The 26,731-nt window shown below is 39.2% G+C and overlaps 1 protein-coding gene and 2 pseudogenes across 3 annotated transcripts in view; 1 reads left to right on the plus strand and 2 right to left on the minus strand.

The window, feature by feature from the left end:
• KDM4C (lysine demethylase 4C) overlaps positions 1-26,731 on the plus strand; it is a 506,632-nt gene that overhangs the window by 44,127 nt on the left and 435,774 nt on the right. For all 3 annotated transcript variants that reach the window (XM_028107256.2, XM_028107255.2, XM_028107257.2), the window contains 3 exons: positions 641-801; positions 7,920-8,095; positions 21,500-21,614. In XM_028107256.2, the coding sequence (XP_027963057.1) occupies positions 658-801; positions 7,920-8,095; positions 21,500-21,614 (435 nt within the window). In that variant the 5' untranslated portion in view covers positions 641-657. The remainder of the gene's footprint in view (positions 1-640; positions 802-7,919; positions 8,096-21,499; positions 21,615-26,731) is intronic.
• On the minus strand, positions 9,041-10,256 carry LOC114212394 (prolyl hydroxylase EGLN2 pseudogene; annotated as a pseudogene).
• On the minus strand, positions 12,043-12,926 carry LOC148162377 (small ribosomal subunit protein uS2 pseudogene; annotated as a pseudogene).

Below are 26,731 nucleotides of genomic sequence, written 5' to 3' on the forward strand. Positions count from 1 at the left end.
AAATCATTTCTGAGTAATTTAGGTTGAGTTAGTTACCCCTGCCTGTGTACGGTTTTGTATTGAAGTCTGTTCCACCTCTAGATAGTGAGTTTGGATGGTGACGGTAAATCTTACCCTTTTTTCTGTTTCCAGTACTTTAGCCTGGTGCTTGGTAGTTTTGCTGAATGGGTAGTTTGTAAATTATTATAGGAAGGCATATTATGACACTTAAAAAGTCTGTGCTGGGGATGTTGAGCATTGTCCATTCACTACTCATCCTAGGTTAGGCCTTTATAAGGTGTGTGCATGAGAGAGTCTGTTTCAGAACTGGTACATAGGAACAATACCTTTTGTAAACTTACAAAGTTAGAAAATTCATTCTTACTAGGAAGGATTTTGAGGAGGTGAGCAATACAGTCAGGTCAGTGATTGAATGCCAGGAATAGGAACTTGGGAGGAGGAATGATTAGAAGCACGTTCTTTTTTCAGGAGTCTAGGGAGAGATGAGGAAGTCTCCCTAATGGGGTGGTAGAGGGAATGGTAACTCAAAGAGAAGAGTTTCCACTGGGAGTGGGGTGCTTACATGTTGTTTGGGAGAAATGACCACCAACCTTAAGCACACAATAATTCAATGCTGATGACTGCATCATCTCCTCTGCAGAGACTGCCCCAGCCATCATGGAGGTGGCCGAGGTGGAGAGTCCTTTGAACCCCAGCTGTAAGATCATGACCTTCAGACCCTCCATGGAGGAGTTCCGGGAGTTCAATAAGTACCTCGCATACATGGAGTCTAAAGGAGCCCATCGAGCAGGTCTTGCAAAGGTGATTATCTTTACATCCTTTAAACCAAAAACAATCACTTGGCCTTTCATTTATGTTCTTAGTCTTCATGATATGGGAAATGGTTTATTCCAAAGGAAGATATTTGCAAAATTTGTTTTCGTTAATACATGCAGAGCATTTAATTTGTTCAAAGAATAATTGTCTTATTTTTCTTTTAACTGTTTATGCTAGGTTGTGTTCTAGGGCTTTTTTTTTTTTTTAAACAAAACACGTGTGGCTTCTAGAAACCAAAGAGATCCATGTATGGGCTTCAGAGAGAGGTGAGAGTATTCATAGCTTTCATCACTTTCTCATAGAGGACAGTTATTAACTGGAAGCTTAACTACTTCCCTCCTGTCCCTCCCTCTCTCCTTCCTCTCTTCCTTCTATTGTTTCTTTCTCTCTTTCCCCTTTTACAGATATAACAGATTTGTTCAGATATAATTCACATACCATACAATTTGGCCACTTAAAGTGTACAGTTCACTGGTACTCATTGGCAGTCATTCTCTGTCCCTGCTACCCCCTCAACTGTAGGTGACCACTAATCTATTTTCTTTCTCTGTAGATTTGCCTATTTTGTTTTCTTTTCAGTTACTTGCTTATCAAATGTGGAGACTGTTTACTACATACCAGGTACTGCCAGGTGCTGGGGGTTTGTATAGGGGAGATGGGATAATAAAGAGCACATTTCTGCCCCTGTTGAGTTTATATTCTAGTGGTAGCTTCTTAGGGTGGTGAGATAAGGACATTTAGACAGAGACCCAAAGGATATAAAGAAACCAACTTTTTCAAGATGTGGGGACAGAAAGAATAGCAAGTCCAGAGGCCTGGAGTCTGACCTGAGCTTCATGTGTCAGAGGACCAGGAAGGTGGAGTTGGGGCTCAGTGAGCAGAGGAAGAGGTTGGTAAGTAAGGTAAGAGCCCTGGAAGGGGCCAGATCATACTGGGCTTGCCTGGCCTTAGTAAGGATTTGGGTTTTATTCTAAGTGAAGCATTGATGGGCTTAAAGCAGAGGAGAGAAGGACATGGTGGCTATTTGTGTGTTTGTTATTTTTGTGACATTATTTTGTTTTGTTTCTTTGTTTTTTAAAAGCTATTTATTTGAGAGAGTGAGCACATGCTCATGAGTCGGGGGTGGGGTTGAGAGGGAGAGAGAATCCTCAAGCAGACTCCCTGCTGAGCAAGGAACCACAGGCTGGGCTTGATCCCAGGACCCTGAGATCATGACCTGAGCTGAAATCAGGAGTCAGTTGCTTAACTGACTGAGCCAGCCAGGCACCCCAGTGACATCATTTTGAAAGTGTCACAATGGCTCCTACATGAAAAACGAATATTGTGGGGAGACAGAGTGGAAACAGGGAGTCCTATCAGGGATAGTTGTGATATGCTGAGGGTCACAGTAAGGTGCTGAATATTGCACTGCAGGTTTGCACCCATAGATCCAAAGTTAGAACTTTGAAAGAGAGATGATCTATATAATTCAGTCTTTGATCACAAGGTGAGATGGATTCCTTGTATAATGGAAATATATTTCTTTTTTCTTAAATGGTTTTTAAAAGACTTTATTTATTTTAGAGAGAGAGAGAGAGAGAGAGCGTGTGAGTGGGGGGAGGAGCAGAGGGAGAGGAACAAGCAGACTCCATGCTGAGTGCACAGTCTGACATGGGGCTCCATCCCATGACCCTGAGATCATGACCCGAGCTGAAATCAAGAGTTGGCCGCTTAACCAACTGAGCCATCCAGGGTCCCTGGAAATATATTTCAATTAAAAATTTACCTCATAAGAGGCTAGTGGGTGAGGGAGGGAAGAGTTCCCTCAGAAGAATATGTTTTATTGCACTTACTTCATTTTAATACTCTAAATGTTAAGCTTGTAATCTGGGTTTCTGTAGATTTGTCAGCATCACCTCATAAATTCCTGAGCCCTGCCAGAGCCTGCTTGACTGTGGCTGGGTCATGGGTTCTTCTTGGAATTCCCATCTCCAGGGGAAGGTTCAGTAGCATTAAGAACAGACATCAGAGGAGAGAACTTTCAGAACTGCAGGGGTTGGTTGGTATTCAAGTCCTCCTGCATCTGGATGCTCCTGCTTCTAACCCAAATTGACTGCGCTGGTATCCATCCCCTGAGGTCTGTCATTTTGTTGTGTATGGTTCAAGTCCCTCCTAGAAAAGGTTTAAAATTTGGGGTATATTAAGTTGAGAGAAAGTTTATTAGGAGTGGGTGAGAGACAGAAAAGGAAGATAAAGAGGAAACAAAGAGATAAAGAAAAGGAAACAAAAGTAAAGAGGCTTATAATGAATTTCTCAGATGAGGAATTCTTAGTTTAACCTATTTATTGAGTTCTTAAAGAACCCACTTTTAGAACCTCAACACTTCAGATTATCTTTGATATGGAAAAAAACCATCCCCCCTGCTGTCCCCTTCGAGAAAAATCATTCTTGAGTTGAAGAGAATATCATTTCAGAATTACTTGACACATACACTTTTGATCATAAACTAGTAGTGGGTTAGCAAGGATTTAAGCTTTATTTGAGTGGAGGAAAGTTCGGGGTGACTGGTTGTCCCTTTCTCTGGGCTTTGAATGCAGCCCTTTGTCTTGCTCTTCTCCCTTTTGTTCCTTGCAAACATAGATTTTACTGTGTTCCTCTGAGATTAGGGAGTGTCCTGTGGTAGGGAAGCACGTTTAGTAACATGAGAAGGGGAAGCAGCACACACCATCCCAAGGGTACACCTGTGCCGCTCTTGGCATTCTGTAACAGAATGAAGTTAATGAGAAGCACAATTAGTTTTCTGAATGTTGAACAAAACACACCTGAGTCTAGACTTTTTTTTTTTTGAGTGAGATTTATTGACAAAGTTGGAGATACTCATTTATTCAGTCTTGTGATAATTTTCTTTTGCTTCTACTAGGAATATAATGAACTGTTTTTTTTGTTTTGTTTTGTTTTGTGTGGGTTTTGGGGGCCATTTTTGTTATCTTTTATGCCAAGTCACATAAAGTCAGTTTCACCTACTTGCCTTTTTTCCTGGAATTTGCAGCAGGAGCAAATGTGTAAAATTGCACCAAATCAAGTTGTAAAAATCAAAACTGTATTAATGCTGCTAGTTTGCTTTGAGGGCAAGCCCTGGGGACAGAGCTACCCATGAGATTCTTAGTTAATGCACCATTTGATGAATTGGTCTTAATTTATGATTTGGAAAAAATGGTTGAGTAGATCCAGTAGTAGTGATTTTGGCCTTAGATTACAGTCAGTCTTGGTTTTTCTTTTATCAACATTTTTTAGATTTATACTTTAGATTTAACTTTTATTTACATAGTGAGAGATTTGACACCTGGACTTTTCTGTCTAAAAGGTGGTTGTCAAGTTGGGAAAGTGAAGAATGACAGTCTCTTTAAATGTAAAACTTATTTTTGTGGAGGAAGATTATGATGAAACTTTATTACATATGAAGTGGGTGAAATTATTCCACAACAGTAATCTCGACATAGACTATCCTGGGCCATAGGTTATGCACATTACATAGTTTTGTGAATAGCCTGGAAAGTATAGACAGTGATCTATGTCCTCAAGGTGTGAAGAAAGATTTTTTAAGATGCACTGCTCTTCCTCTTCCTCCTTCTTCCTCAGTAGGTAGGTGGTGATAATAGCAACTTATTTCAAGATGAGTAGTGCAAATACAGATTTCAGTCAGAAATTTTCTTTTGAGTATAAGGTGCAGGCTGGGATTGGGGAAATGGTGATATAAAATAAAATGTATGTTTTTATTTTGATATAATAATTTCAAGAAGGTAAACTTTAAGAGGAATGGGTTTCCTTCAGTTAGATTCATTGAATATAAAAGTTTAACTTTGGAATCTTTTAAAGTCCTAAGGATCTTATGCTTCTATTTCCTCCCATTTCCTGTAAGCATTTCCTATGCTTCCATTTCCTCCCGTTTCCCTTTCCTGTAAGAAAATCTCATGCGTTGAAATTTAAAATTACAGTCCAAAAATAAGATTTTTGTTATAGACCTGAACTTATAAATTTTTGAAGTTCTGTCTGAACATTTTTTTGTTTTTTTTAAAGATTTTATTTATTGACAGAGAGAGAGACAGCGAAAGAGGGAGCACAAGCAGGGGGAGTGGGAGAGGGAGAAGCAGGCTTCCCGTGGAGCAGGGAGTCCAATGTGGGGCTCGATCTCAGGACCCTGGGATCATGACCCAAGCCAAAGGCAGACGCTTAACGACTGAGCCACCCAGGCGCCCCCTGTCTGAACACTTTATCAAAAGTAAATGAAAACATACAAGAAATATTTGTAAAGATAATGTTTAATTTTTGTAAATTTGTTTTATTCATTGCTTCTCTAAATTTAGAAGAGAATTTCTATAAAACTTTTTTTCACAAGACAGGAAAATATTAAACTTGAAATATAATATTAATTTTGATTGTAGATATATTTGTTTCTAAACAAGAGCCTGAATCAATCCATGTTTTATTTTTTTGAATACCTTGCACTTATTTCTGATGAAGAACAAGTTAGTATTTATAGTCCTTTCCCCTTTCAATATGTTATGAAGACAATTTTTATGTGTTTATCCATATGCATTTGTTACGATTGTCCATATTCTTTTAAAGTATTGAGTATGTGTTTTCAATAGCATATAATATGATTGTGTCTGTTCTCATTTTAAACTAACATACCTTGGAGGAAATAAAATGTGAAATATTTCCATATTGCTGATGAAAATTAAATTAACTTTGGACTTGACAGCTCACTTTTGATTTTTTTTTTTTTTTGGAGTCAGTTCTGTCATTTACCAGCTATGTACATTGGACAAATCACTCATTCTCCTGACCCTGAGTTTTCTTATCCGATGAAGCTTAACCTAGACCTTTCACAAAAGCTAGTTGCAGGTACACTGTAGATGTGAATATGAAAGACAGAACCTTAAAACTCTTCGAATATAAAATAGAATGCCTTTATGTCCCAGAGTAGGAAAATATATATAAAAATTAAACCAAAGATCAAAGCAGTCCCATAAAGGCAAAAATGAACAAATTGGATTATGTTAAGATTAAGGATTTATGTTTATCAAAAGATACCCTTAAGAAGGTTGGAGGGCAAGTTACAGGGTAAGAGAAGATATTTGATACATGCACACATATACATATAGATATATACAAATATATATACACACATCCAAGAATAACCAGACTATGTAAAGAATCCCTGTACATTAGTAAGAAAAAGACCAACAGGGTGCCTGGGTGGCTTAGTCGGTTAAGCATCTGCCTTTGGCTCAGGTCATGATCCCAGGGTCCTGGGATTGAGTCCTGCATTGGGCTCCCTACTCCTCAGGGATTCTGCTTCTCCCTTTGCTCCTCCTCACACTTGTTCTCTCAATTGCTCTCTCTCTCTCAAATAAATAAATAAAATCTTAAAAAAAAAAAAAGAAAAAGACCAACAGTGCAATAGTAGAATGGGTAAGAGACTTGAATAAACACTTCATAAAAGGGTGACAAAGTTTCTTTAGAAATTAAGAAAATGCAAATAAAATCTACACTTGACTACCATTACACAACCTATAAGAAAGACTAAAATTTAAATGATCGACAATACAAAGTGACGATGAAGATGGGGAGCAACAGGAACTCTGCATACATTGCTGGTGGGAGTGTGAAATGGTACAACCACTTTGACAAACATCTAGTAATAACTGTTAAATTTGATCTATACATATCTAATGTCCCAATAATTTCACTGTTAGGAGTGTCTGTAGATACGTGTTTATTTTAGAGAACTGTGTGCTCAGATGCAGCAGAAAATGCACACAACGATATTAATAGCAGTGTTATTTGCAAAAGCCAAAAATGAGAAAAAAACAAGTAAGCATTAAATGGTCCCCCATTTATGAATAAATATTTGTATGGAGTACTGAGTAGGAATGAACATCAGTGAACTTCAGCTGTATAGACCATCATATTTGAATCTCAAAAAAATATTGAGTGAAACACAAAAGATAAACCTCAAAGAAGATTTGTATATATGGGTGATTATATTTCCATACATTTCAAAAACCGGTGCTAGGGATGCATACCCAGGCATAAAACCATAAACCTCAGCAAGGAAATGCATACCATAAATATGGTGATAGTGGTTACCTTTTGGGCAAGAGAGAAATGTGTTTAGAGGGCACTTGGAGGTACTCTGATGTTTGCTTTATAATAATTCACAGTTACATATTTGTAATTATGCATTTATTAATGTGTGTTATCTATATTTTGCAATTAATTTTTTAAAGTTTATCTTAAAAAATTAAAAGTTTCTAAAGGTGAATAAATTCCAGCTATAAATCATGACTTAATAACTTTGTCCCTTTTAATTTTTAATCATATGCATATGTTTTTGGTCTTATTATTTACTGATCATTACACTTAATTGTGTTTAAATACTGTTGGAAAAGAGTAGTGTGCTGAACAACCTCATACAGGAACATAAACATTGATAATGCACATCTCTTTTCAACTTCATGTTCAGTGATACCATGTTGGTAAGCTCAAATTAGCTGTGGTGGGTATAGTTACATCGTGGAAATAGGCAAGAGCTACAAATCAAGGTTTTCTCCACCTTCCCAGAAAACTGATTGTTAAACATTTACTAGCATACCACTCTGCTATTTGCCATATTGTGTGAGAGGTATTTAAAGAAAATCATATTGACTAAACAAATATTTGCTTATTTTTTATCATATTAATATAAGCATTATTTGAACTTCTAGTTATTTTGCTTCTATGTGTCTCAATTTTATTTTTAAAATTGAGAAGTGAGTAGTATCAACTAAAAATAAGTTAATAAAAGTACAGTATTTGGTATAAAAGTATAGTATTTGGTATAAAAGTACTGTTTGATATAATGCTCAATAAATTTTGTTGTTTAAAAAAAATCATATCAGTAAGGTGAATACTTAGGAGAATACAAGCATTTCCCTTAATCTGAATCTTCACAGTTCTTTTACACATTTGTTAAAGAAATGCTGAGAAATTCTTCACTTGTATTCTGTTGGAATATCAAAGCTAAATGACTACCTGGAATATTTTCTAGATAATATTTTATTTTATTATTGTATTTTTAGGTGATTCCTCCTCGGGAATGGAAGCCAAGGCAATGCTATGATGACATTGATAATTTGCTTATTCCAGCACCGATTCAGCAGATGGTCACAGGGCAGTCAGGACTGTTCACGCAATACAACATCCAGAAAAAAGCCATGACAGTGAAGGAGTTCAGGCAGCTGGCTAACAGTGGCAAGTGAGTGCATGCAGTTTGCTATTTTTACTGTTTTTGAAGATATACATGAACATGGTAAGAAATCAAGTAGAGGAGCTTGTGATGAAAAGTACGAGTCTCCTGCACATCTTCTTTCAGTTTTTATTTAACTGTTTCTGTTTTCTGTTCTTCAGGTGGTTGCTTGCTTACATTTAGTTTACTGCTAAGGAAATTATTTCTCATTTTATCATCTTGTTCATATCTATAAATGTTTTTTTCTGTCTTTTTTTTTTGATTTTACACATGATTCATATTTGTTAGGCATATTTGTCATCTTTGTGTGACAGTGTTTAAGTCTTTTTTTTTTTAGCTCTGAGGTAAACTTTTTTTTTTTTTTTTTACTTTTTTATTGAAGTAAACTTATTTGTTTCTTGGCTGATAGGACTCTTCATGCCCATGTTCCTCCCAGCACCTTTTATCCTGCCTATGCATTGGCAGCGTAGTCCAAAAGGTGCCATGGCCATAGCAGTTGGGGAGTCACTTCACATTTCAGGCTGGAGGAGTGAGGGGCTTGGGGATACTCCCTACCAACAAACCTTTACCAGCAAGAGACCGAGACATCCCAACCCCCAAGCCTGCATCCTGGCGGGAGATGTCAGTGGCTCTTTCCAGCTCTCCATATCTGAGAGGACCAGGACCAGACAGGGTAAACCACAGGCCCCCAGCTTCAGTGATGGTAGCTCCCAACCCTGGCGCCTGCCCAAGACATAGCCCCAGCTCCCATCACAGGGCAGGAGAGGTGTTTCCTCCTCCATGGTCCTCGATGTCAGACGGAGCCCTCCACACTGGTCAGGGCAGAGGCAAAGCGGGGAGCAGCAGCAGTGGCAGAAAAGGAGCAGGCACTGAGACTGATGGGTTGTTGACCAGCAGCAAGGCTCTCCTGAAGTCAGGGCAGGCTGTCTGTCCTTGCAGCTCTGGGGCTGGCCACTACGTGGGTGTAGTTGGCTGTAACACAGGTACTTGGGCACTTTTCTTTCTGGATGCTAGCTGATAACTTGTCTTTGGCTGCTCTCCACTCCTTGGCATCAAAATACCAGATAGTGATGGCATACCTGGTGGCATAGGCTGGTTCCACCTCTTGGGGGTTCTGCTGATCAGACCAGAAAAAGAGCAGCCCATCAAAGAGTGGCTTGTTGTTGGTTACCACAGGCCAGCCCTCAGGGGAGATCTGCAGCAGACTGCCAAGCACCTTGATGTCCCAGTTGTGATTCAGGTTATAGATAGAGGTGATGCAGTGCCCATTGCTGTGGAGATTGTCCATATGCCTTATGTACCCTAGCCTGTTGCCTGAGTAAGACACCACGATGGCCTTGGTGCGCCTGTTGATGACATAGCCACCCAGCACCCAGTGCAGTGGCAGATTACAGCATCACGTAGACCATGAGGATCCTAGTGCTTCAGCAGTTGGGCTCATGGCCTTCTACTGAGGCCGTCTGGCCCTGTAGATGCTGTGTGGTGGGATAGCCTGCTGGCTCACTAGCTGTCTGTCACGTTGGTGCCCACTCTGCTTCAGGGCCTCTACCTTGGCCAGCACGTGGCCACCCAGTGCCGTCCTCAGGAAGCCGTCCCTGACACGGATGCCATAGTATTGCATGCAGAGCACAATACGGTCTGGGGCCAGGCACTTGAGTGTAGCAGGTGGCACATCCTCCTTCAGCCACACACTAGCCTCACCATTGCCACTGCTGCAGCCCATGCTGCCCCCCCCTTTGGCCTCTGCCTCCTGGTTCTCCTGCCTACCCCAAGGGCCGTTTGCTTGGGTGTAGAGGCTTCCCCACCATCCTCTGTTCATTTCCATTTGGGAACCTCAGGCCTGGCACCCTGGGACATCAGCTCCTAGCACCCCTTGGTGACTAGTGCTGCAACATCTTCACTCTGTAGCACCTGCAGCTCAGCACCATCCTGCCAGCCAAAGCCCTACCACAGGGTGCTGGTTGTGGTGGAAGTGGCTGTGGCCCTGGGGGTCCCACTCCCCACCGAGGTCTCACCAGGTGTTCCTGGTCTTTCGTGGGAGGGTAGCAGGGGACAGCACAAGTAACTCTCCATCCTGATCCCGGCCCAGCCAGGATCCAAGGGCTGTGACATGGGATCTGGCAACTAAGGGAGCCTGACTTAGGGGCTGTGGCTGGCACAGGCTGTCCATGGCAGTAGCGTCTTCATCCCCTGGGCATGGAGGGTACGGCCCAGGCCCATGATGCCACCCTCCTCTGCCTCCTCCATTTGATGCAGCTGGGGCTGGGGCAGCTGTGCCTCGCATGGGGCAGGGTGAGGCAGGGCAGGCAGCAGAGGCTCTTCTCGCACCTTGGGTATGTTCACTGGTCCCCAAGTGCCCTGCTGCCCCTAGGGGCTTAGGAAAGGACCTGTCAGGGTGGTGAGCTTTTTCCTCTGCCCTCCACACCATCAGTTGTGCCAGCCACCAGTGCTGCACAGCACACCGTACCCCTGATGGTGTTTAAGTCTCAGATGATAAATTATATATTTAGAAGATGAGTAATTTGCAAAGGAAACCCTTGAATGACTTGAAGGGCCACCATTATTGTATTAGCATTATTGTAATTATACCTATTGCTGTGTAACAAATTAGCTCAAACCTTATAGTTTAAATCAACAAGCATTTATTTAATATCTCAGTTTCTGTAGGTCAGGAATTTGGGAGTGGCTTAGCTGGGTGGCTGTGGCTCAGGGCCTCTCATCTTGCAGTCAAGATATCAGGTGGGGCTGTTATCATCTGAAGCCTTGACTGTGACTGGAAGATCCTTTTCTAAGATTGTTCCCCTTACATGGCTGTTGGCTAGAGTCCTGAGTTCCTTGCCACATGGACTGCTTCTCATGTTGTGGCAGCTGGTTTTTTCAAGAGCAAGTGATCCAAGAGAGTAACCAAGATGGAAGCCACGGTATCTCTTCATGATCTGTTTCTTGACTGTCCCTTCTGCCATATTCCATTTGTTACAAGCCAGTTGCAAAGTGCAGCCCATAGTCAGGGGGATGAGAATTAAGTTCCACTTCTTGAAGGGAGGAGTATTAAAGAATTTGTGTATATATTTAGAAACTATCACAGTTACTATTATAAATTACCTTCCTTTTTAAAGATTTATTTACTTATTTTAGAGAGAGAGCGAGCGCAAGTGCATGAGTCAGGGCAGGGGCAGAGGGAGAGGGAGAGAGAGGGGGAGAGAAGCAGACTCCCCACTGAACGCAGAGCCCGACATGGGGCTTGATTCCAGGACCCCAAATTCATGACCTGAGCCAAAACCAAGAGTCAGATGCTTGACTGACTGAGCCACCCAGGCACCCCTTTAAATTACCTTTTTAAAAAAAGTTTCTGAGGGGTGCCTGGGTGGCTCAGATGGTTAAGCGTCTGCCTTCGGCTCAGGTCATGATCCCAGGGTCTTGAGATCGAGTCCCGCATTGGGCTCCCTGCTAGGCGGGGAGCCTGCTTCTCTCTCTGCCTCTGCCTCTCTCTCTGTCTCTCTCTGACTCTTATGAATAAATAAATAAAACATTAAAAAAAAGTTTCTGATATGGTAGTTAAGGCCCAAGACCAAAACATTAATTTGAAAAAAAATTAAAACCCCAAATCAACCAACCAATCAGCTGATCAAAAAACTTCACTATCTAAATTCTCTGGGTAGGTATGTGTGAAATTGAGCTTTTTGGATGAATTTAGTTGATATCTTTTTTAAAATTTTAAGTTTATATTTGACATAGTCAGGACTTGATAGTGCTTAAAGAATCTTAATTCTGTATGTAAAGTTCCAGCTGTGGAGCATTGTGTCTATTCCAAAGGAATTGAAAGTTTTATATTTCTTTTTTTATATTTTATATAAAATATAAAGAAATATTTTATATTTCTTTTTTTTTTTTTGACTTTTACAAACTGTTTTCTGTCAAACTTATTTCCATTTTGTTTGCCTTTGTGGAAGAGCAGCTTAAGACCACTCAGTGGTTGTTCCATCCATTCAGTGTCCTGAACAGTGGGAGCTGCAGAACAGTCTTCAGTGGTCGGCTGGGCTCCAGTCTTCAGTAGAGGACTGCTGAATAGGCACAGAGGGCTCCTGCTCGCCTTAGACCAGTCTGTGACTTCAGGTTGAGTAGCAGTGAACACAGGAGCTGGAGCAGTCCATTCACTCTTAAATTCCTCCTGGGTCACAGCCTTTTCAGCAGTGGCTTGCTCTTCCTTTTCAATCTCTTCAGGATCTCCGTAGAAATAGTAATCAGGCATGACCTCCCGTGGGTGTTCACAGGAAATGGTGCCACACATATGCAGAACTTCCCAGGCCAGCACCCACCACATCACACCCACTGAGTGAGCTCCCTTATTGTTGCAAGAGATGGCAATGTCCACATAGTGCAGAGGAGAGTCTGTGTTACACAGAGCAGTGGTAGGCAGGTTAACATAAGACCCCTCTGTAAGAGGCTGGTGATCAGCCCTGGGATCAGTAACCGCCAGAAGTCTCGGCTCTCAGAAGGCTGCCTGGATCTGGTTAGTGAAGGTTCCAGGAGTGAAGTGGCCGGCAATAGGAGTAGCTCCAGGAGCAGTAGCAAATTTCAGCACAGCTCGCTGGCCACTGTTCCTGGACGATGTGACACTGACATCAGCTGGGTTTTCAGTGGCAACAATGGCACAAGCTGCCAGCAGAAGTTTCTCCCACATTCTCTTCAGATTTATGATGTAGATACCATCACTTTTCTTTTTGTAGATGTACTGTTCCATTTGGAAGTCAAGGTTAGTGCCACCTAAGTGGGTTCCTGCTGCAAGGAATCTGAGGGCATTCTCCTCCTTCATTTGCAGGACATCAAGGGCTCTGCACATTGGGAAAGTTTCCTTTTAATTTACGAAAGGAATGCAAAACAACGCCATATGGACCCTTCCCTGGGTAGCACAGAAAAGGCTTTTTTTTTATTATTAACATATAATGTATTATTTGTTTCAGGGGTACAGGTCTGTGATTCATCAGTCTTACACAATACACAGTGCTCCCCACAACACATACCCTCCCCAGTGTCCATCACTGAACCACCCCATCCCTCTCACCCCCCTCCACTCCAGCAACCCTCAGTTTGTTTCCTGAGAGTCTCTTATGGTTTGTCTCCCTCTCTGCTTTTGTCTTGTTTCATTTTTCCCTACCTTTCCCTATGATCCTTTGCCTTGTTTCTCAAATTCCACATATCTATTAGTGAGATCATATGATGATTGTCTTTCTCCGATTGACTTATTTTGCTTATCCTCTAGTTCCAACCACATCATTGTAAATGGCAAGATTTCATGATGGCTGTGTAATATTCCATTGTATAAATATACTACATCTTCCTTATCCATTTAACTGTTGATGGACATATGGGCTCTTTCCATAGTTTGGCTATTATGGACATTGCTGCTATAGACATTGGGGTGCACGTGCCCCTTCGGATCACTGCATTTGTATCTTTGGGGTAAATACCCAATAGTGAAATTACTGGGTCATAGGGTAGCTCTATTTTCAACTTTTTGAGGAACCTCCATCCTGTTTTCCAGAGTGGCTGCACCAGCTTGCATTCCCACCAACAGTGTAGGAGGGTTCCCCTTTCTCTGCATCCTTGCCAACATCTGTCATTTCCTGACTTGTTAATTTTAGCCCTTCTGACTGGTGTGAGGTAGTATTTTGTTGAGGTTTTGATTTGGATTTCCCTAATGCCGAGTGATGTTGAGCACTTTTTCATGTGTCTGTTGGCCATTTGGATGTCTTCTTTGAAGAAATTCTGTTCATGTCTTCTGCCCATTTCTTGACTGGATTATTTGTTCCTTGGGTGTTAAGTTTGATAAGTTCTTTATAGATTTTGGATACTAGCCCTTTATCTGATATGTCATTTGCAAATATCTTCTCCCATTCTCTCCGGTGGTCTTTTGGTTTTGTTGACTGTTTCTTTTGCTGTGCAAAAGCTTTTTATCTTGAAGTCCCAATAGTTCACTTTTGCCCTTGCTTCCCTTGCCTTTGGCGATGTGTCTAGGAAGAAGTTGCTGTGGGTGAGGTCGAAGAGGTTACTGCCTGTGTTCTTCTCTAAGATTTTGATGGATTTCCGTCTCACATTGAGGTCTTTCATCCATTTTGAGTCTATTTTTGTGTATGGTGTAAGGAAATGGTCCAGTTTCATTCTGCTGCATGTGGCTGTCCAATTTTCCCAGCGCCATTTGTTGAAGAGACTGTCTTTTTTCCACTGGACATTCTTTCCTGCTTTGTCAAAGATTAGTTGACCATAGAATTGAGGGTCCATTTCTGAGTTCTCTGTTCCATTGATCTATGTGTCTGTTTTGTGTCTTGATGATTACAGCTTTGTAAAAGAGCTTGAAGTCTGGAATTGTGATGCCACCAGCTTTGCTTTTCTTTTTCAGTATTCCTCTGGCTATTCGGGGTCTCTTCTGGTTCCATACAAATTTTAGGATTATTTGTTCCATTTCTGTGAAAAAAGTTGATGGTATTTTGATAGGGATTGCATTTAATGTGTAGATTGCTCTAGATATCGTAGACATTTTCACAATATTTGTTCTTCCAGTCCATAAGCATGGAACGTTTTTCCATTTCTTTGTGTCTTCCTCAATTTCTTTTAGGAGTATTCTATAATTTTCTGAGTACAGATTTTTTGCCTCTTTGGTTAGATTTATTCCTAGGTTCTTATGGTTTTGGGTGCAATTGTAAATGGGATTGACTCCTTAATTTCTCTTTCTTCTGTCTTGTTGTTGGTGTATAGAAATGCCACTGATTTCTGTGCATTGATTTTATATCCTGCCACTTTACTGAATTCCTATATGAGTTCTAGCAGTTTTTGGGGTGGAGTCTTTTGGGTTTTCCACATAAAGTATCATATCATCTGCAAGGAGTGAGAATTGCACTTCTTTGCCGATTTGGATGCCTTTTATTTCTTTTTGTTGTCTGATTGCTGAGGCTAGGACTTCTAGTACTGTGTTGAACAGCAGTGGTGATAGTGGACATCCCTGCTGTGTTCCTGACCTTAGGGGAAAAGCTCTCAGTTTTTCCCCATTAAGAATATTTCCTGTGGGTTTTTCATAGATGGCTTTTATGATATTGAGGTATATACCCTCTGTCCCTACACTGTGAAGAATTTTAGTCATGAACGGTTGCTGTACTTTTTCAAGTGCTTTTTCTGCGCTATTGAGAGGATCATATGATTCTTGTCCTTTCTTTTATTAGTGTTGTGTATCACATTGATTGATTTGCGGGTGTTGAAACAACCTTGCAGCACAGGAATAAATCCCACTTGGTCGTGATGAATAATCCTTTTAATGTACTGTTGGATCTTACTGGCTAGTATTTTGGTGGGAATTTTTGCATCCATGTTCATCAAGGATATTGGTCTGTAGTTCTCCTTTTTGATGGGATCTTTGTCTGGTTTTGGGATCAAAGTAATGCTGGCCTCATAGAATGAGTGGAGGTTTTCCTTCCATTTCTATTTTTTGGAACAGTTTCAGAAGAATAGGTATTAATTCCTCTTTAAATATTTTGTAGAAGTCTCCTGCAAAGCCATCTGGCCCTGGGCTCTTGTTTGTTGGGAGATTTTTGATGACTGCTTCAATTTCCTTCCTGGTTATGGGCCTGTTCATGTTTTCTATTTCTTCCTAGTTCAGTTTTGGTAGTTTACAAGTCTCTAGGAATACATCCATTTCTTCCAGATTGTCTAATTTGCTGGCATATAGTTGCTCATAATATGTTCTTATTATTGTTTGTATTTCTTTGGTGTTGGTTGTGATCTCTCCTCTTTCATTCATGATTTTATTTATTTGGATCCTTTCTCTTTTCTTTTTGGTATATCTGGCCAGGGGTTTATCAATCTTGTTAATTCAGAGAACCAGCTCCTAGTTTCATTGATCTGTTCTACTGTTCTTTTGGTTTCTATTTCATTGCTTTCTGCTCTGATCTTTATTATTTCTCTTCTCCTGCTGGGTTTAGGCTTTATTTGCTGTTCTTTCTCTAGCTCCTTTAGGTGTAGGGTTAGGTTGTGTATTTGAGACCTTTCTTGTTTCTTGAGAAAGGCTTGTATTGCTATATACTTCCCACTTAGGACTGCCTTTGCTGCATCCCAAAGATTTTGAACAGTTGTTGCATCCCAAAGTTTTAAAGAAAGAAAAAGTTATATATATACAAAAATAAGGTTAAATACAAAGAAGAGGTGGCATACAACTCTAAAAATGGAAATTAAAAAAAGATTTTGAAAAAGTAATTGATACGTTGTTTGAAAAAAGAAAGAAGAAAAAAAAGAGAGAATGTGATTAGGCAGGTGAATAGAATAGAGCCATACAGTAGATTTAGGGCATGTTTTGGTCCTTTAGAAGAAACTGCATCCCATAATTTTAAAGAAAAACTTGTATATATATATGTGTGTGTATATATATATGTATATATACGCACTCAAAAAAATAAGGTTAAATACAATGAAGGGATGGAATATGACTATAATAATGAAAATTAAAAAGGATTTTAAAAAGGATTTGATATGAAGTTGGTTGAAAGAAGAAAGGAGAAAAATTAAAAAAAATAAAGAAAATTAAAAAAATTGCAGTTGAAAAACTAAAGAATCATGGGGAAAAAGCCATGAATTCTATGTGCTGTATTCTCCTAGTGCTGGAGTTTTGCAGTTCTCATTGTTCCGTAAACGAGGGGCCTGTTGCATTGATTCTCGAATGTCTTTGCCCCAGGTGGAATTGCACTATCCTTGCTAGGGGCCAGGCTAAGAAGTCTGCTTTGGTTTGCTGTCTGTAGCTTTTGTTCCCTGAGGCTTTCTGCACAGCTTTAGAGTATGAGAATGAAAATGGCAGCCTCCCAGTCTCTGGCCCTAGAGGGGCAGAGAGCTTGGGGCCCTACTTCTCAGTGAGTGCTCAGAGAAAAGCAGTCAATCATTCCTGTCCTGTGGTCTCTGTCTGCACTCTTTGCTCACCTAGCCTGTGTCCAAGCATTTATATCTTTGGCACAGGGCCTCATTTGGAGTCTCCAAACCCAGCAGATTCCTGCAGCACACTCCCGTGCCACTCCTCCCCGGGGAGGAAGGGGAGTCTTCCTGGTTTTGCCACTTGTTGGGCCCCAGGGCCTGACTATGCTGAAGATCATACTTTATGGCAGCCCTGAGCTGAGAGCCCACTCCTTGGCTCTCTCTTTGCAGCTGGCTTCCCTGCTCCGATACCTGGGAGCTGTGCTGTACTCAGGCACCCCCAGTTTTCCTGTGACCCTGAGGGTCCTGAGACCCACTGTCCCAGGAAGGGTTCCACCCCCTGGTTAGCCACCAGAGTGACGTCCCTCACCGGAGTGGACTTCTACAAGTTCCAGTTTTGTGCTCCGCTGCTCTGTCACTTGCCAGTAGCCGGCTGAGGGAGGCTCCCTCCCCCCTGCTATCTATCTTCCCTTATATTGCCTCAGATTTTCTTCTCCGCACATCCTACCTTGCAGAAAGTGGTCGCTTTTCTGTTCATAGAATTGCTGCTATTCTTTTCTTTTGTCTCCAGTTGAGTTCATAGGTGTTCAGAATGGTTTGGGAGCTATCTAGCTGAATTCCTCAGACCAGACGAAATTTAGGTCTCCTACTCCTCTGCCATCTTGGACTCACCCCAGAAGTTTTATATTTCATGTGAGTCCCTTGTTTTGAATTTTTGATAGGCATTAGTAAAGCCTCATTGTTTTAGATCTCATTTATTGAGAATGTGAAACTTTTATCATAGGCTGGACTGGTTTGCATTCAAACACTTTAAGAACTCTTTTAGCCACTTATTAGTGTAATGCTAGTGAAACAAGATTGTGGAAGCACATTTACCCAACTTTTTTTTCTTTATAAATTTTTCTACTTTTTTTTTCAGCTTTTATTTATTTTTCGAAAGCATACATATATATACGCACATACATACATATGATGGAATATTACTCAGCCATCAAAAAAGTCTTGTCATTCACAATGATGTGGATGGAGCTAGAGTGTATTATGCTAGGTGAAATAAGTTGGTCAGAGAAAGACAAATACCATATGATTTCACTCTTATGTAGAATTTAGGAAACAAAACAGATGAACATATGGGAAGAGGAAAAAAAAGAGGGAAGCAAACCATAAGAGACTCTTTATGATAGAGAACAAACTGAGGGGGTTGATGGAGGGAGATGGGTGGGGGATGGGCTAGATGGGTGATGGGTGTTAAGGAGAGCATTTGTTATGATGAGCACTGGGTGTTGTATGTAAGTGTTGAATCACTGAATTCTACTTCTGAACCCAATATTACTCTATATGTAGACTGACTAGAATTTAAATAAAAATTTGGAGAGAAAAAAATAAAATGAAGATTCCTAGGAAAAAAATACCTTTGAAAATTCTTTTTATATTTCCTCTGCCAATTCCATGTGGGAAATTTATTTTGAATGTCCGTGAACTGGGTTTCTAAGCCTCAATCCAAGGTTCTTGCTTGTTCACTTACAGCTGTACTCGGGTCAAATAGTGTTCATAATGGTTATAGGATGGTCCTGAGATGGAGTTAATTTTCATGGGAGGCAGGAGGCATTCTCCTGTTTTTTTTTTGCTCATCTGTTTTCCTTCATTCAGTATATGCCCTTGCATAGGTGCACAGTGCATAATGTAACTTGGTGTAAACACTAGACAGGATAACATGTTCATTTGGTTAATAACAACTTAGTTCAAAGAAAATCTAGAGACCTCCAATATAGTTCTACTATAAAACTTTAAATATTCTCTTGTATCACTTACATTACTGATCTATACTTTCTTCTAGGCATGGAGCTATGTGCTTTACATAATTATGTAATGGAGTTCTCACAGTAATCCAACTGTTATTATCCCTGTTTTATAGAGGAATAACTGAGGTCCAGAGAAATTCAGTCCCTTGCCCAGGATTACATAGGTTATACATGGCAAAGCCTGGATTCAAAGCTCTAGGCAGGCTGGTCCTGGAGACTCATCTCTTAACAATTGTAATACAGTGAATAAAAGGTTCTGGGAAAAAGGAATGGTTGGATTGCTTTTGAGCAAATTGATACTGGATTTGTGGGACAGCTGTGATTTTTTTTTTTTTAAGATTTTATTTATTTGACAGAGAGAAACACAATGAGAGAGGGAACACAATCAGGGGGAGTGGGAGAGGGAGAAGCAGGCCTCCCGCTGAGCAGGGAGCCGGATGCAGGGCTCAATCCCAGGGCCCTGGGATCATGACCTGAGCCGAAGGCAGACGCTTAACGACTGAGCTACCCAGGCACCCTGGGACAGCTGTGACTGACAATCTATTAGGGATGGAATCTGTAGCCAGGTTTCATTAGAATTGGGCACGAACCGAGTGAACTGGTCACTTTTTTTTTTTCAAGTTTAGAATCAGTATTCATTCAGTCAACAAATAATATATTCACAGATTTTAGAATTTAACCTCAGTAGCCAATACTGAACCATATGTTTCTTTTTTAGAGTTATAGGTAGTTAAAACTGATCATGATTCAGTAGTATATAGTGATAGATTCTTTGGGTCTCATATAGTGAAACACAGGTTAGGACTTTAGTATTCAAAAATACAACAAATTTCTCTGTAAGGCATAATAAACAGTATGTCTGTTACCTTTATCACTAGAGTATGACCTCTGGTTAGCTTGCCTAGAATTCTTATTACTGTTGGAAACTACTAATCGAAGTGGTGGAATACAGTGGAGTTAATGATGCTTTCATGCCCATCCTTTTTATTTTTGGCTGGTCCTGTTGAGATTTTTTTTTTAACTCTTTTTATTTATTTATTTATTTATATTATTTTTTTATTATGTTAATCACCATACATTACATCATTAGTTTTTGATGTAGTGTTCCATTATTCCTTGTTTGCGTATAACACCCAGTGCTCCATGCAGTACGTGCCCTCTTTAATACCCATCACCAGGCTAACCCATCCCCCCACCCCCCTCCCCTCTAGAACCCTCAGTTTGTTTCTCAGAGTCCATAGTCTCTCATGGTTCATCTCCCCCTCCAATTCCCCCCCTTTCATTCTTCCCTTCCTGCTATCTTCTTTTTTTTTTTTTTTAACATATAATGTATTATTTGTTTCAGAGGTACAGGTCTGTGATTCAACAGTCTTACACAATTCACAGCACTGTTGAGATTCTAATATTTTGGGTAAATTAGGAAATTATTCTATATTTCAAATACAGTTGTTAATTTGTTTGGTGTTCTTGCTTACTGCTTGGGTAACTAGTTTGGGGTCTCAGTATAGTGGGTATTGATTTTGATTGTTCTACAGTTATTAAATCTATAATAAAATGTCAGTGGGCTTTATGGGGATTGCTGCTGCTACTAAACACTTTTTTTTACTGCTAAAAAACCTGTTTCATTACTTTCTTGTTTTGATTTCTTTTTTCATGTAGAAATACTGTTTTTTTGTGTGTGTGTATTAATATAAAATTATTTGTTCACAGTCCAAATAATACAGAGAAGTCTGTGCTTTTCTATAATTCCAATGTGAAAGATAACCATTAATATTAATAATATGGTATATATTTCTTTTCGGCCTTTTGAGTACAGTTATAGATATTTTTTACATAAATATTATCATAGTATATTCACCATTCTATAACCTACTTAGTTCATTGTGGAAAAATATTAATATCAATACATAGATTACCTTATTTTGTGTTCTGTATTTTATTTAACTTAGCCCTTGTTGTTGGATGACATTAGTTTGAGTTTTCAGTTAATACTGGAGCAACATCCCAGGTCATGTATCATTGTATATGCCTCTGCATTGTTAGAATGAATTTCCAGAGTTGGATTTTAGGGTTGAAGATACACATTTTTTAAAGGTTTTGATATGTGTAAAAAATTATGCTCTGGAAAGTTTGTATTACTTTATACTTTCACTCCAGCTATGTGAGAGAGGTCTCATTCTTTCCTACCATTAATATATTAAGCATTTGCCAATCTAATGGTTGCAAAGTATCTTATTTTGGTTTTGCTTTCCGGGACTTTTAGTGAAATTATTTTTTGTCAATTTTTCTATAGATGTTTTATCTTTTTCATGTAAGTCTGTAAATTTACTAGTATAGAATAATTGGTTAAAGATTTTAGAAAATAATTTGAAAGATAAAATAATGAGTTTTTAACTCTTCTGCTTCTATATTTGATACTCTCATGAGAGTATTTTCCTTAGTAAAATATATGAAGTTATTATTTAGAGTTATTTAGGAATATTCAGAATATCCAGAGATCCATGGTAAATACATTTGTATATTTACTTGTTAGATTTGACAACATGAGTTGCTGCATTGTTTTCATTTTGATAAAATTTTGTTTAGAAAGTAATTTAAGTGATATGGGTGGGGAAAATCTTGTATCATCGTATTGGTTTGTACTCTTTTCATTTACCTTTTGCAGATACTGTACTCCAAGATACTTGGATTATGAAGATTTGGAGCGCAAGTACTGGAAGAACTTAACTTTTGTGGCACCTATTTATGGCGCAGACATTAATGGGAGCATATATGATGAGGTATATTTATACTGTAATGGGTTTTGTAAAGGGCAGATTTCCTATTTTTGTTACCGTTTTAGGCACTTGAGAAGTAGTCCTTTGTTATGCTGTGTGTGATCCATAATTCCTCATAGGATAAGGGGAAATCAAGACATATCAGTAGGATTTCTGTGGCTGGTATTTTTCAGATTGAAACTAGCGAATGGTACAAATACCTGAAATTGTTTGACAGTAATATATTATGTGGTTATCTGGCTAATATTTAAATTACACCAAAATTTTTTTAAGCAAAACACATTATAAAGATATTTGGGAAACAAGAAATATTATCCATAATACTACCACTTTAAGGCAAAAAACAGTATTTTAATATGCGTTCTTCTAGTAGTTTTCCCCTAGTCATTTAAAAAAGTTATATTTGAACAGGCTTAGTCTCCTGTTTTCCACAAATTGTGAAAGATTTTCTTATTTATTTATTTTAAAAAAAGATTGATTTATTTTAGAGAGTGTGCACATGCATGCGTGTGGGGAGGGGCAGAGGGAGAGGGAGAGAGGGAATCAATCCCAAGTGGACTCCCTGCTGAGCATGGAGCCTATGGGCTGTGGGATCTATATCTCAGGACCTGAGATCATGACCTGAACCAAAATCAGGAGTCCTACGCTCAACCAACTCAGCCACCCAGGTGCCCTGATTTTTCTCTTTTTTAAAAAGTACATGTTATTACAATCTTTCCAATTATTTTTCATGAGACTATAATATACTGGAAATAATCCAGTCCTTTTTGTCTCCTCCTAATACGTGTAAACTCTGTCTTTTGTTGCTATTGCTGTTCTTCCTTTTTGAAACCTTTTATTCCCTCTCTCATGGTTTTATTTTGGGAAATGTCTTACATACTGAAAGGTTAAAGTAGTGGGGTGAACACTTGAATACTCTTCACCTAGATTCTCCAGTTGTTAATATTTGCCTCATTTCCTTTGTTTTTCCATTGCTCTGCCATTGTCTCTCTTTCTCTCTTTCTCTGTGTTTCTATCTGCTATAACATTTGAAAGTAAGTTGCAGACATTATGACAGTTCTCCTTTAATTATTATGTGTTTTAATAACAAGGCAATTTAACATTAGTATATCATTTAATATATAGATCATATTCATGGGATACTAATTTTGCCAAAAAAATATATATATATATAAATTTTTTCCCTCATCTGAAGGATCTGGTCAAGGATTTCTCTTTATAATTAGTAAGAGATTTATAGGGTGATGCTTAGAGACTAGATGAATATCCTGTATTCCAGCAGCCTTTCATCTAGTGAATTTACATCCATTGATAATATTTGCCTGAATCTATTATTATAGTATTTTTAAACTTTCTATGTTTTGAAAGCTAGGAAAGTGCATAAAACATAACTTAAAGCTTCATAAATCATTGCAAGGTGAACACCTGTGTACCATCACTGACTTCAAGAGTTCCCCTGCACACCTTCTTCACTGATCATGGTCTTCCCTTTTTTCTCCAAAGATAGTCACTATTCTGACTTTATGGCAGTCATATACTTTTTTTCTTTAAAGATGTAGTTCATTATATTCTGTTTCTGAATTTTATATAACTAGGAGAATCATTCAGTGTGTATTCTTTTATGTCTGGCTTCTTTCATGCATTATAAACATTTATAAGCTTTTTTGGCACTGTAGCTATAGTTCATTCATTTTCTTTACTGTATGTTATTCTATTGTATAAATGTTCCACAGTGCATTTATTGTTTTGCTGCTAATGGTCATGTTGATTGCTTCTAGTTTTGGCTTTTATGTGCAAAACTTTCATGAATGTTCAGCACGTTTTCCTGGGCATGGAAGCATGTGTTTACATTGGATGTACACCTAGTAGTGGTTATAGGGTATGCGTATGGTTAGCTTTAGAAGAAAACTATTTTCCAGTTTGTACCTTCTTATAGTAGTGTTTTTGAGTTCCTATTGCTCGACATCCTACCTAATACTTGGTATTGTCATTCTTTTCCATTTAGCCATTTTGTTGGGTGTTTGTAGTAGTAACTTGTGGTTTTAAGTTGCATTATGATTTTTTTCCTTATGTTCATTGGCTGTTCGGATTTTCTCTTTTATTGAGGTGCATTTTTAAGCCTTTTGAATATTTTTCTTTTGTGTCTTGCTTTTCTTACTGATTTATAGTTCTTTATGCATTCTGGGTATGAGGTAGTGGCACAATTTAAAATTTTCTAGATGGATTTTTTTTTTAAAGATTTTATTTATTTATTTGACAGAGAGAGAGACAGCAAGAGAGGGAACACAAGCAGGGGGAGTGGGAGAGGGAGAAGCAGACCTCCTGCTGAGCAGGGAACCCGATGCGGGGCTTGATCCAAGGACCCTGAAATCATGATCTGAGCCGAAGGCAGTTGCTTAACCGACTGAGCCATCCAGGCACCCCCCCTTTTTTTTTAAAGATTTATTTTAGAGAGGAGTGGGGAGGGGCATAGGGAGAGGGAGAGAGAAACTTAAGCAGACTCTGTGCTGAGCATGGTGCCTGACATGGGGGCTCCACCTCATGACCCTGAGATCATGACCTTAGCTGAAACCAAGAGTTGGATGCTTAACCGACTCTGCCACCCAGGTGCCCCTAGATGGGTTTCTAAATTGAAAGGACCATTTTTTCTTTTTTTTTTCCTTAAAGATTTTATTTTTTTATTTTTGCGCGCGCGCGCGAGAGAGAGAACGTGCACACGAGCAGGGGGGAGAGGCAGAGGGAGAAGCAGACTCCTGGCTGAACAGGGAGCCCCATGCAGGACTCCATCCCAAGACCCCGGGATCATGACCTGAGCTGAAGGCAGACACTTAATCGACTGATCCACCCAGGTGCCCAAAGGACCATTCTTATTTTTGAATATGGACTAGATATTAGATGATACTGTGGAATTATTGTTCTACTAGATGTAATGATGGCATGGTGACTGTATATGTCTGTGTATATATATATATACATACACAACACATATATATATTTATTAATTAAAGATACACATTTAAATATATGCAGGTTAAGTGACATGGGGTTGGGATTTGCTTTTAAAATACTATAGAAAATAAGATGATTGGATATAGTTGAAAGAAGGTTGGAAAAATATTGGTAATTGAAGCTAGATGATAGATACATGACATTTTAAATATGTATATGTTTGGAATATTAAAGTTAAAAAAAGAGAAAACATTCCCCATTCTCCTTCTGGGTTTTCATTAATATAAGTAAATTCTACGTTGAGAATTTATTATTTATTAAGATAGTATATACTCATGTAGAAAATTGAAAAAATATAGAAAAATATGAAGAAGAAAATAAAAATTACTCATAAGCTTACCAAACAGAAACAACCTCTTTAAGATTTCCTTTGGCTTTTCATTTTACGTGAATCCGTATGTATGTGTATGCATGTATTTGCATGTTAGTATGTTTCCTCAAAGAGCCAAGGAGATTTTAACGGTTTTTGGCTTGAGAAACATTTTCTAATATGGCTCTTTAGAGGATTCTTTAGTGTATTCTAGTTCCCGCCATGTTTAGATTGCCAAATTGTGTCTTGTATTAGATTGTTGCTATATATGTATATTTTAAAGATTTTATTTATTGAGAAAGAGAGAGCACGAGCAGTGGGGGGAGGGGCAAAGGGAGAGGGAGAAGCAGTCTCCCTACTCAGACTTGGGGCTCGATCCCAGAATCCTGAGATCATGACCTGAGCTGAAGGCAGATGCTTAACCGACTGAGCCACCCAGGTGCCCCAGATTATTGCTATATTTTTTTGGTATTTCAATGTTAGTGTATTCTTATTGATTTATTCTTTAGTGATAACAAATCTATTTTTTTAAAAAGATTTATTTGAGAGAGAGACACAGAGGGAGGGAGAGAGAGAGTTCCAAGCCGACTCTGTGCTGAGCATAGAGCCCAATGCAGGGTTTGATCTCAGGACCCTGAGATCATTACCTGAGCTCAAACCAAGAGTCAGAGGCTCAACTGACTACGCCACCCAGGTGCCCCAATAACAAAATCTGTTTTCAAGTTTAACATGTTATGGTTCCTTATATTTGGGAAAATGAGTGCCATTAACAGTTAGGCTTCCTTACAGACCATGGGACCTTGTCTTAAACCACTTCTGTGGGATTTCCATTGGAATGGGTAAGGCATAGTAAATAACATTGGCATTTTATACATGCGACCCTTTATTTCCGAAGTTCCTAGGCTAGTTGAGGGCCTGCCAGGTGCTCTTCTTATCTTCCATACCAGTTTTAAGGAAGCAGTTGTGTATAGTTAATCTCATAGTTGTAGAAATGTGTGAAACTAGGTTGTTGTCAACCACAAATTTCCCCTGAACTGATGGTTTATTTTGTGCTGTCTCTCTGGTTTCTTCTGCATGGTATACTGGCAAGGTTTTAGGCTTCCAAGAGGAAGATTGAGCTGAGGAATCATCTAGATTCTGGGCTGAGAGGTTGCATGTCTTAGTGCTCTAAAATAAAATAAAACTCAGTTTAAGGTATTTTTTTCTAACCACCCTTTGGGATCGTTGACCTCTTTGTTCCTTTTTGCATATATAATTTAGAGTTAGAAGCAGCATATTTGGGACAGTTTCCAGAACAATTAACATAAAGATGCCCTGAACTAGCTTTCCCTATTTGATAGTAAAATACAATAATTGTTGATGGCACAGAAGAGGCTGATGGACTTTGATTTGCTGTGCTTATCAATGTATTGCTTGCATTTGAAAACTGGTTACACATTGGCATTGCTTTAAGGGAACATTGACTTTAGAATTCAGATTTGAGTAACTTCAGTTATTAAAATCCAAATGAACAAAATGCACTGGTTTGTAAACATGCAGTTTTAAAGCATCCTCATCATTTCCACGTTCTGAAGTCAGGAATCTGTCATTTTGGTAGGACCTACAAGGCATGGTATTTTATGGAATTTGTGTGGCTCTGCAGGAACATTTCATAGCTCCAGAATTGAGCTGACATTTTAAAGCTTTTGTGGCATAAAGAGAGACAAGTGAGATGTTACTGTTACTGGTAAACAAACCAGTCACACTCGTGACACCTTAATTCAAACAAATGAAAAACAACTTGTTTTTGCCCCTTTGAGGT

This window comes from Eumetopias jubatus, unplaced genomic scaffold (assembly GCF_037043125.1).
Source record: "Eumetopias jubatus isolate StellerSeaLion01/CBP00866 unplaced genomic scaffold, mEumJub1_p1.0 scaffold_15, whole genome shotgun sequence".
Lineage (NCBI taxonomy): Eukaryota > Metazoa > Chordata > Mammalia > Carnivora > Otariidae > Eumetopias > Eumetopias jubatus.